The sequence below is a fragment of the Rousettus aegyptiacus genome, unplaced genomic scaffold (genome assembly GCF_014176215.1).
Source record: "Rousettus aegyptiacus isolate mRouAeg1 unplaced genomic scaffold, mRouAeg1.p scaffold_m13_p_6, whole genome shotgun sequence".
In the NCBI taxonomy this organism is placed as follows: Eukaryota; Metazoa; Chordata; class Mammalia; order Chiroptera; family Pteropodidae; genus Rousettus; species Rousettus aegyptiacus.
This window is the reverse complement of record NW_023416309.1, coordinates 78,179,279-78,191,019: the sequence shown is the minus strand read 5'-3', so window position 1 is coordinate 78,191,019 and position 11,741 is coordinate 78,179,279. Positions and strand designations below refer to the sequence as shown.

Below are 11,741 nucleotides of genomic sequence, written 5' to 3'. Positions count from 1 at the left end.
TGTGTGTCCTGCGGGTATAAGCCAGTGGATACTTTCATCAAGTATCGGCACACGTTTGTGTGTGCTTGGAGTGTCCTTGCACACCTGCATGTGTCCTGTGAGGGTGAACAGGACCCAGCAAGTGCTGGCACGGGCGGGAACGTGGCCAGGAGCGTGCGTCCTGCGGGTCGCTGCTCACGCCCCGCTCGTCTTCCGAGCCTGCGTGAACGGAGGGCTCCTGGTGGCCTTGCCTGCCCATGGCTGTGCGCGCGCGGGGTCCCAGGCCGGGGTGCGTGCCGATGTGAGTGCGAGTGAGCGCGGCGCCGCTCGGCTCGCTCGGCTCGCTCGGCTCCGCGCCGCCCGCGCAGCCAGCACACTCACACTGCTTGGTTGCTACCGGGTGACGCGGGCTGGGCCCGCCCCCTGCCTGCTGGCCCCTCGCACTCACTCGCGCCGGCCGCCGCGGAGCAGGTAGCACCCGCGTCCGGGCCGTCCGGGGTGCGCCGCCGGCGCTGCCCGCAGCCCCCGCCGCGCCCCGCCGGGCCTGCTGAGACGCCCCCGGGCCGGGGCCGCTACGGGCCAGGCCCGGCCGCGCCCAGGCGGGGCCGCGCTGCCTGCATGACCCTCCGGCGGCGCGGGGAGAAGGCGACCATCAGTATCCAGGAGCATATGGCCATCGACGTGTGCCCCGGCCCCATCCGGCCCATCAAGCAGATCTCCGACTATTTCCCCCGCTTCCCGCGGGGCCTGCCCCCGGCCGCGGAGCCCCGCGCCGCTGTGCCTCCAGACGCCCCCGCGCGCCCGGCCGCTGCCAGCGCGGGCCGCCGCAGCCCCTCCGACGGCGCCCGCGACGACGACGAGGATGTCGACCAGCTCTTCGGAGCCTACGGCGCCAGCCCGGGCCCCAGTCCCGGCCCCAGTCCAGCGCGGCCGCCCGCAAAGCCGCCCGAGGAGGAGCCGGACGCCGACGGCTACGAGTCGGACGACTGCAGTAAGTTTGCAACTCGCCGACTTCGCGCCCCCTCCCCTGGCTCGGCTTCTCGCAGGCTCCGTGACCTCACTGGCTGCTCGTTCCCCCTGCGGTCCCTCGTCGTCCCTCTACATACACCCCACGGCGGGTCGCGGCCCCCGTGCCGGTTCCAAGCACTCTCCGTGCGTCCTGCAGCCCCAGCCCCGACACCTCCCCCGACCCGGACCGGAGAGGTGGGAAGTTTAGGGGCGCCCCCTGGGGGTGTCCCATTTCTGGGGTCCAGCTCCCCGGAGCCCTCGCCGCGCCCCCTCTCGGCCCGCCGCTGGGAGCTCCGCCGCGGGAGGCGGCTTTTGTTCCTGGGTAGGGCGGAGCTGCGCCCCGGGGAGACACCAGTTGCTGCCGGCCGCGCGGTCGCTCCCTGCCCGGGAACCCGCTCCTGGCCGGCCCCGCGGCGGAGGGTAGCACTGGGGCGGCAGAGGGGAGACGACCCGAGGCTGGGGCCCGACCGGCCTCCCGGGTGGGCCCGGCGGCCCTCCGAGCGCTGCGGCTTTGCTGGTGCGCGGGCCGCTCGTCCTTTGGAAAAACCTTGGCGGTTCCTCCCCCCGGGTCCGTGGACCCCGCCGCTGCTCTCGCCCGGGCTGCCGACCTGCGCCCACCTGTTACGTCCGCTTTCTCGGTCAGGAATGGCCCCCAGCCCGCGCCTCCTTATCTCGGGGCTGAGCCCCGAGCCCTAGGGAGTAGGCGAACGCTGGAGTCCCCCCGGGCCTCGGCCCGGCCGGCGGGCGCTTTTGGAGGTCCTTTCCCGTCTCTGCCCCGCCCGCTCCGGAACTGGGGAGGGGGGGGAACGGAGGCCGAACATGTCGTTACTCAGTGCGGAATGGGTTTGTGCGGGATGGGGGTGGGGAGAGGGGAGCACAGCTTTCAAGGCCCCCAGCCCAGGTGTAGCCCCAGCAGCGTCATTCTCAGGCCTGGAAAACCAGTCAAACGTCAGCCCTGCCCAGGATGTGGACCTTTCGGAGCAGGGGTCACTGGCGGGTGTCGCCAAAGCCAACCCAGCCCCATCCCCCCACACAGCGCAGCGAAGGTGGCTGCATAGGGTTTGGGTGCTCACAAGGGCCTCAGGCCAGGGGTCTGGAGTTCCCCCCAGCATCAGATGTGCCTCTGGAAGCCTAGGGTGGAGGTTATCAGCACTACTGGGGTGGGGGAAGGGGCGTCAGACTTCTCACAGCCTGCCTAGGGAGGCCTAGGAGGAGTGAGCCAGAGGAGGCCCATCAGCCAAGGTGGGTCAGAGCCCTGTCTTTGTGGGGGAACTGCCAGCTATGCACTTTCTTGGGCCTGGGCCACAGCCCTGTGGCCAGAGGTTGGCATATTGAGGCCCTACCCCCTGGGCATGGGGGTAGGAAACAGTCCTCTCCTTCCACTTTCCTGCCAGCTTGAGGAAATTGGATCGGGAGAATTTATTGGCCTCCGGGGTGTGCCCTGGATCTTCCTTACTTTCAGCGGTTCCTGGCACCCTGGGCAAAGGGCACCCCCTCACTTGCTGTGCCTCTGGGCAGGTCCTAACTGGGACCTGCCACCCTTTTGGATGCCTTGAATCCAAAGCCACCTCCAGAAGAAGGGATGGGGAACTTGTTCCCATTTCCAGCATCTTTTCTGCTATGCCAAGGGAGTGAGGGGCGGGGCAGGGTTTCCGCCAGAGCTTCAGGCAACACTCCAAGTGCCACTAAGGGCCCTCTGGATGACATACAGCAAAGAGATGAGAAATTTGATTGTTTCTTTTGGCTGTCCCTGAACTCACAGGCAAGGAAGGGTCCAGAAAGTCCAAAGCTCAGGCCAGCTGCCACATTTCCAGTGTATCAACTCAGAAGTCCTTTACAGAGCACTGTCCTAGCAGCAGAGAGGGAAGAGATCTGGGGCCCTGGACTCAGGGAGCTCATATGTCCTTGCAGGGGACAGACTCACTTAGGGTCAGCAGTACAAGACAGTCCTGGACACAGCCTTGCCAGCCTGAACTGTGGGCTGGCCACACCCCTATCACCAGGGCACTCTGCTGCAAAGAGCTAAGGAGGAAGGAGTGTGGCTGAGTCAGGGCCCCTCACCCCCTTCAAGAGGCAGCCTGCCCTGGACTCGGATCCCATCAGTGGCTGAGCAAATATCCCAGGCACGAGAACAAAGAAATCTTGGGTCCTGCCCATAGGGGGACCAGGTTTTGGGGCAGAACTTCTTTCCACCCAGTACCCTAGGCCATCCCCCCTCTCAGCTCTGACAACCAGATCCCTAGAATAAGCCTAAATGATTCAAGCCAGATGGTTCATTATGGCTTTAGCAAGGGTTATGCTATTTGCTGCCCTAATTAATGGATTATCTCTCTGCTAACAAAAAGAAATTAGGGCGGTTGCTCTGTTGTCCAAGGCTGTAAGTGAAGTGCTGTTTATTTATTCAACCTTTTCTTCCTTCTCTTTAAAGCTCATCCTTATTAAGTTACCTCAAGGCGCAAGCACAAAATTGACATGTTCCAAACTGATCTAATAGAGGAATGATGATGGGAAGAAAACGCAGTCAATGTCCAAGTTAGAAGTGACCCCAGCCATATTTCCTCCCCTCCCAGTGGTCCACAGTGCAGCCTGGCTAAGCTGGACTCCATGGCTTGCTTCCCTCTAGGGAGGCCTGGTGGCCCACCCTCTGCCTGTACCATTCCCCTGCCCACCCACTCTCCACCTGAGGAAACCCATTCTTCAAAGCAGTAATGGCTAGAATGCCTTGGGCTGCAAATAACAGAAAACTCAAGGTGCCTTAAACACTGGGACTGTTGAGGTAGGTGTCACAGGGGTAGATATATGCAACGTATCAGCAACATCAATGATGATGGTTGTTTGCCTTTCCACTTGGCCATGCTCTTATCCTCAGGGATGAGGCGAAAATGGTCATTATCACAGAGGGCCTTGAATGCCACACCAAGGAGATTGAACTGAGTCTAGGAGGCAGTGGAGAACCTTTTAACAATTTAAAGAAGAGGGATGAACATATGTATAAAAAGGCTGACCTCCCTCACAGTCCAAGGTGGCTGCTGCAGGTCCAGGCATCACATGTAACAATAAGAGTCTAACAAGGATAAGGATCAGTTTCCTTTCCCATGTCTCAGTTTAAGAGCAAGGAAACCTCTCCTCGAGTCTCCAGGAGACCTGTCCTTCTGCCTCATTAGCCAGAATTGCATCACATGCCCATGCTTACACCTGCCCTGCAGGATTCAGCCTGGGCTGGGGCAGGACGGATGCCATGGAGACCTGGAGCAAGGATGGAGTGGAGGAATCACTGTTAGGCTTGCCCCAAAGTCCCTCGGCTGGGGCCATTTCCTTGGCCCACTGGCAGTGATTCACCTTCCTTTGAGCCCAGTGATGTTTTGCCCACACCATATTTTTATGCACTCAACTTTACAAGCCCAACTCTGCATTAAGCACTATTCTGGGCACAGAGATTCAAGAATGCCTGAAACACAATCTCCGACAACAAGGAGTTCACAGAAATCAAAATGTACAAATAGCCCAACGGTGAAGACAGGGAGGCAGGAACCCAAGTGGAAGCACTGGTTTGCACAGAGTTTACCCATGGAGAGGGGGAAGGAGGAAGCAGACTGGTAGAACGGAAGTAGGAAGGGAGGTGCTCCTGGTAGAGGGTCTACCGTGTGCACAGGTAGAGAGGTATAGGAAACAGCTCAGCAGAGGCACAATAAGGTCAAGTGGCTGAAGCAAGGGAAAAGACCAATGACGAGGCCAAAGTGATCATATCACAGGGAGCCTTAAATGCCACACCAAGAAGGTTGAACTGAGTCCAGGAGGCAGCAGAAAGCCTTTGGACAATTTAAAGCAGGGAGATGAATAGATTTATAAAAATCTGACCCCTCTGCCTCTGAGGTCCTGAGAAGCAGGGATATATGGCTCATTCCTCTTGGTACCCCCTGCAGTGCCCAGCTTCATGCCTCAGTTTCCCTAACTACAAAATGCTTTCAACTCAGGCTTGATCATTTTCTGTGGTTCCTGCCATAGTTATTAAAAACTATTTGAGAGGCTGACGTTTTTCTTCAAAAAACAAACAAACAAACAATCAAAAACCCAGGGCTGATTTCCAATTCCCAAGGGTGTACGGGTGAGGAAAGTCCAAGTGCAAACCAAGGTCAAAATGATGCCGTCAGTCTCCATTAGCAGAACAGAGGGATGTTCAGCCTTAGAGGAACCGACAGGGGCTTGAGCTTGATTTTCTCTGAATTAGCCCCATTAAAGCTCTATAATTATCAACAAACAGTGACAACTCTCAGAGGCCCATTAGTGACCAACCCTCATTATTTTTCCAAGGATATAAATTTTAGGCAGGACATGTGATTTGCGTGGCTCAAGGGCAGGACCCTGCGGCTTACACAGACAAGCACTTTCGCCGACCTAAAGGCCCTCCTCACCCGCACCTCGATCCCAGGGTGCATTTCCAACTCATAGGCCCTTCTAGGGCACGGCCGAGCCCTTCTTAGTCCCCAAGAGCAGCTCTACTTTTCTCTCTTTTTTTCTCCATGGCATCCTCCTGAGATTTCAGCTAAACTAAGTGGCAGACAGAAAACACTGGAAGCAACTAGGCTTTAAGGCAGGAACTATCGGGATAGAAATGACGAGGCCTAGATTCTGTGTCCATCTCTGCTGTGCCACCCTGATCAGGTCACCTCCCCTCTCAGAGCCTCATTTTTCTGAATGGGAAATGAAGACTTAGGACTATAAGCTCCCTAAGAGAGCCCTACCACTGGCAGGTCTCTAAAAATGGTAACTGGGCTTCTATTTATAAGCTATTACTCCTTAAAAAACTTTTATTGGAGTTCAAAGAATTCATGAGTCCCATCCCGGGGCAGCGCTCAGCGTGCTGTTTCTTCCTGGGAAGTGATAACAGGTGTCGGTTCCGCTGAGCAGCATGGGGCCCTCCTTAGACAGGGATGCCGGTAGAGCCAGTGGAAGGGGCTCCTCTCCTCCTGGAGCTGTTTCCCAGTGGAGAACAGGTGGCCCCTCCCTCTCACTAACTGGTCTTTCTCTGGGATTGGGAAATAGGCAGAGATCGTGGAGTGTGCTTTTTGACATGTGTGCACTACACCAAGCTAGAGAAGGAGTTGGTTTGAATGGACCAGCCAAGTGGACTGAACATCTGCTCTCTGCTGGTGTCCCAGGCGTGGCAGAGGCATGGTCCCTGCCTTTGGCAGCCTAATGTCTGGGAGGAACAAGGCCTGAACTGAGCAGCAGACTAATTGACTATCATATAAAGAAAGCGAATGCTTTGGAGAATGTCATTACAAAAGCATGGACCTGAAGAATGTCAGGCCCACTGCTATGTTAGTTGTTAGAGACATGGTAATGTATACCTCACTTACAGCATCCTCACCTGCCCACCTGCATAGATGGGAGCTAGGATGCAGGCAGCAAAAGGCCAGATATAGTTAGCACAAAGGCACAGAGTCTACTCAGGAAAAAGTTTTTTACCCTCCACTCAAGGTTTGTTGACTCTTAGTTTGAGCACAATTCTAAAACGTATTCTCACTTGGTTTCATAGAAGAAACAAGTAACTATTGAATAGGAGGGAGAGTTATTTGGGCTACCAGATGCAAATGCTCTAATGGGAGTTTGAAAATGATGGCAACACAGGAGGCAGAAAAATGAGAAAAACCTCAAAAAGAGTGGCCACCTGGGGTCACCAGGTAGAGGAATCGTCTCACACCCCTTTCCACATCTGGGCAAAGAACAGTAATCATCATTATAGCAACAGCTCAGGTTATGCAGAAAAGTGTAAGTGACCAGTTGTATATTCTACTCACAAAGCCTGGGAGGGGGGTGATCCACTTTGAAACAAGTTCATTCCAGAAGGCGTCTCAGAGGAGCAAGTACAGTTATCTAGAAAAGTCACCTAAATGGATCTGCTCCTTCTATAATTATCTACTGAGTACTTTCTATATCTCATGTGCTGTGTTAAAGCACAATGCCGTGAGGTGAATACTACTGCATCTCCATCTTGCGGATGAGAAAACTGAAGAGAAGCTGCCTAAGGTCATGCAGCAAGGAAGTGCAGGTCCAGGATCTGAGCCAGGGGTCAGATGTCAGAGGGCAGGTTTCGCTCCTCATATGTGCCACCAGTCAAGGACAGAGATGCTGAGCTGTGTGTCTTACCCTGTGTTAGATGCTAGGAAGCAAAACTTGCATGACTCATCGCCAGCACCTCAGAATAAAGGGCAGGCCCACATGCATGGTCCTTAATTTGCCCATTTCTCTTCAAACCCAAAACTTTGCTAGGCCCGGGCCCCTGTGTGAGCCCAAGGATCTGTAGGCCATGTGGTCCCTGTGGCATCTGCCAAGCTCTATCATTGTTATAGTGCGAAAGTGGCTATGGTTCAGATGTCAACGGATGGGTGTGGCTGGACTTGGCCAGGGGGCCGTGGTTTGATCTAGCCTAAGGAAAAGAGCCCTGCCCTCCCTCAGTATCACTGTAGCCACTCAGTCCCCCACCCTTTGGGTGGCCTGTGGTTGGACTGCCCCTTCCCCAGCCCTGCTGGACACCGGCCAACACCTACTCATCCTTTGTAGCTAAAGGCTTTCTCCTCCAGGAAGCCTTCCCTGGTGGCCCCGTTGCTCCTGGCCCACCAAACTGTTGTGGCAGATTCTTTTCACCTGTTCTCCCCATTAAGTTGTGCTTTGCTTGGGGCGGGAACCCTGCCTCATTATCTTTATCCCTAGAGTCTGGCATATTGTAAATGTTTGGTAAGGAATCAATGACTGAGATGCCAATTAACCAGCCCAGCAGCCTGTAAGCAGGATCTGGGCTTCTAAAGACATCCTGTGAACGTGCACCTTGCTGTCCAGAGACTTGTCCCCGAGGTCTGCCATAACTCCCGCCTTCATGCCAGGAGCCACGTCGACATGGTAGGGCACAGCTGCCGTGTGTGATTGCCCTCGAAAGTGGCAGCTGCACCCAATTACTGCTGCGCTCTCTCTGCCCAGCCCTTGGGAATCGCCTGCTGCCTTTAAGAGGCTTGGGGTAGCACCATGAGGACCCAGCTGGCTCCTTGAAGCCTCCCAGGCCCCCAAGGGACCAGAGAGACCAGATATCTGCACCCTGAGTATTTCTGGGAAGTGGGAGATTGGACCAGCTAATCAGCCCAACCAGAACCCTGCAGCCTTGCAAAGCCCTGTCTCTGCTGCCTTCTCACACAATCTTTGTGACATTTAACAGTTGAGGGAAACTAAGGCTGGAACCCAGACTGGCAGTTGCACAAAGAGGATAGAATGGGAACTCCTTTAGCTGAGTGCCCAGTACACATGAGCACTACACTGGACCAGCTACGGGCCGGGCACCACAGCTCAGGGGTCAGGGGCCTGGGGCTGTGGGGCCAACCACCTGGGTTTGATCCTTGGGCCTCCACTCACGGTGACTGGGGGTGACTGACCTGGCCTCTCTGAGCCTCAGCTCTTCATCTGGAAAGTGGGAAGAATACTGCTCACTTCCCAGGGTTGGCGGGACTAGGAGGCTGGATGGAGGGATTGGTATGTAGTAGGTATCCAGTTGGTGGCAGTCACCGTAGGCACTGGTACCTCATCTGACCTCACAGGGGTGGGTGACACTTTTCCACCATGCAGCTGATGCATGACCTGAGCAGTCCTTTGTCCGCAGCTGCCCTGGGCACGCTGGACTTCAGCCTCCTCTACGACCAGGAGAACAATGCCCTCCACTGCACCATCAGCAAGGCCAAGGTAGGTCCCTCGGGCTGCCACTGTTCCTAGGCCCGGGCTGTATCTGCTCCCTCGAGGAGGGGATGAGGTCAGAAGGCCAGTCCTCCCCATCTGTTTTTCATCCAGGCTTGGTGGTATCTGTGCTGTGAGTGCAGGGCAGGGAGGGGACTCTTAACTCAATTCCTGCCTCAGTCATCTTTGCTGCCCTAAAAAGTCTGCAGAGACAGGCATTTGGGAAAGAAGCAGAACAAAGAAAGGGGAGGGAGGCCTGTGTGGGACTTTCAGGGGACAGAGCCCACCAGAACTGGGGAGGGGCTGTTGACGGAGGGAAGAGTGAGCAGGCACCACTGTCCCACTCTGGGTGCTGAGGCTACTCCAAGCAGGGGATTAATCTCTTAGAACCAGGGTCTGCATCCTGCTCTCTGGGTTGGGGCCGTGAGTGGCCCTGCCTCTCTGGCTGGCACGTGTCAGCTCTGTATTCTCAGCCATGTTATTCCCTTCATCCCCTCACAATATCACTCCTTCTGGAACGAAGGTGCCAAAGCTGATGTTCTCTCGGAAGGTAAGGGCTGCAGTGCAGCCTAGTAGAACCTCCCAGTAGAGTCATGGAAGGGCCTGGGCCCAGCTCAGAGCCAGGAGCTTCCGGCACAGCTCTCTGGGCCCAGACCCCACTCTAGCTCCCAACCCATGAGCATCTCTGCCCCTCCCTCCCACCTTGCCCCTGACTCTGCCCACCCAGAGGGCCAGGCTGCCTGCTACTGCCCCTGCTGTGCCTCACCCTGCTTGTGCCACTGCGCCTGGACTGCCATAGCAGGGGTGAGCAGTGTCACGCTGAGCCCCTAGAGGCCCACACACTCCATCCTGGCCCCTGCCCTGTCCTCTGGGAGCTGCTCCGGTGGTGATGCAGGGCATGCCCAGCCTCACCTGGTAAGGGCTCCAGACCTGTCTTTAGGTACAGAGCTGAAAATCTGGTGACCCCCTACTATGCCAGGGTGAGGGCAGGCTGCAAAACACAAATAGATCCCTTCCCCTCTCCCTCTACCAAGCTTTAGACAGGTTGTCCCGGTTTGGGGACTGGGAAAGGGCACTGGCTGCCAGGCCGCTCTGGCCAGAGCCAGCCTTCCTCCTCCCCGTCCCAGACACTGTGCCCTCCTGTGCTGTGTGCCCTGCCTTTCCTACCTGGGCCCCAGAGGGGCTGTGCAGGTGACCTGGGGTATGCACATGTGTGTGCGTGCACAGGTCTCTGCGGGTACCTGTATATGTGTGCACATGTATGTGTGTGTTCCTTTGGGGGTGTCACTCGAAGCATCGGAGGTAGGGGATGGTAGGGCCATGAGCCATGGCAGCTCCCCAACTCTCTAGGTCATTCTCTGAGTGAATCCAGTTCTGTAGGAGCGGGGGTGGCACAGGCATGGAAGGAGTTGGGACTCTGGGCTGGAGTATGGGGAGGAGCCCCAAGAGTTGAGGAGGCCAAGGCAGGGCTGATAGGCAAAGCCCCTCAGGAGACTCTAGGAGGAGGCCGGCTGGACCCTAGCTTGGTCACTCTCCCCTTGGATAAGCGAGAAGCCTCAATTTCTTCATCTGTAAAATAGGGTTAATCATCCCCACCTGTATGATGGTTGTGAGTATTATGTGATTAAGGGCTGAGTACCTAACGCTGTCCTGGAGGACAGTGCCAGGTGGCAAGTGTCCACCCCCACCCACATGCACATGGACACGTGGGCACTCAACTGGCAGACCGCCAGTCCTGAGCAGGCGAGAGGCCAGGATGAGGGACTTGTGTTCGGAAAGGCCACCTCATTGCTGTGGCACACACAAGGCCTCCAAGCCAAGCCTCATCCCAGAACCAGCCCCACGGAGCTCAGCAGAGCTCAGATACCCCACCCTGGCCCCCACCCAGTTCTCTGGCATCTTCTTGGGGGACTAGCATATCAGGGATGGGGAGCGAACACCCAGTTGTCCAGGCCCTTCATCAGCATGACCTCCTCAACTCCCACTCCAACCCTGGCAAGTGGGGACTATTAACTCTTTTTTATAGATCATAAAGCTGAGGCTCGAGAGGCCAAGGAACTCACTCCCATACCTAGCTAATAATGCAGAAGCTGACATCTGAACCCAGGCCAGCCTGGCTCTGAAACCTGTGTGCCCCTTCCCATAAGTAGAGCAGAGGGAGGTTTGAAGCCCCCACCTGGGCGCTCCTTTAAATCAAGGTGGGGGTGGGGCAGGAGAAGAGTCTCAGCTCCCCTAGAAGGGGGCCTGGTTATGAGCAGCCAACCTGCAGTTCATCTCCGGATGATGTCATGAGGTTGCCAGCTCTGCCCACACACGCCACAGCGGCCTCCCTACATCCCTGTGTACCACCCCAGTAGAAAAAAATACCATTTTCAGAAACAAGACCAGGTATGAGATCAGCCGGACCCTGTCCATTTATGGTTCCACTGGTTTCCCAGCTGTGCACACTTGACTGATTGTTCAGAGTGAGTGAGGGCTGCCATCTTGTGGAAGGACCCTCTGTGGCCAGCCAGCTGTGTGGCCTCTGTGGACACAGGCGGGGAGCCATGGCAAATCTAGAGAGAAAATGAGCCTGGTCTCTAGGACATGGAACATTTTCCCGCAGACACAAACGGAAGCTTGCGGGTGAGTCGACAGAGGGTCATGTGGATTTAGGGTCAGTGAGGGAAGTCTCCTGTTTGGAGAGTGGGGGAGGGGAATCAGGAAGAAGGAAGTGCCTAATTAACCAAAGCAGGATAACGAGGGCCCCATTCAGAGAAAGGTGCGTCCTCCATGACAAGGAGACTAGAAAGGGAAAGGCTGGTCTAATAAAGATGCCCCAAACTTGCCCTGGGCCAGGACATTTGGAGGGGAGATTATGCAAGCACTGAACCATCCTCACTCCCGCACTCTCAGAGTTTGGGGTCAGGGGGCTTCTGTGAAGAGGGTCATGAATGGACCCAGCCAGGCAGCCCTGGGGGCAAGGGATGCCTCCTACCCCAGGTGCCTGGAGGCCTTCGCTTCTCTTTGTCCCCAAACCCCAGGTCATGCCTTTT

General features: G+C 56.4%; 1 protein-coding gene across 1 annotated transcript in view; it reads left to right on the top strand.

Annotated features, from left to right (window-relative positions):
• The first annotated feature begins 447 nt into the window (after nt 1-447).
• The window catches only part of DOC2B (double C2 domain beta), a 31,066-nt gene continuing 19,772 nt past the window's right edge, over nt 448-11,741 (top strand). The window contains exons 1-2 of the mRNA XM_016138957.2: nt 448-970; nt 8,636-8,715. Of these exons, the coding sequence (XP_015994443.2) occupies nt 598-970; nt 8,636-8,715 (453 nt within the window). The 5' untranslated portion in view covers nt 448-597. The remainder of the gene's footprint in view (nt 971-8,635; nt 8,716-11,741) is intronic.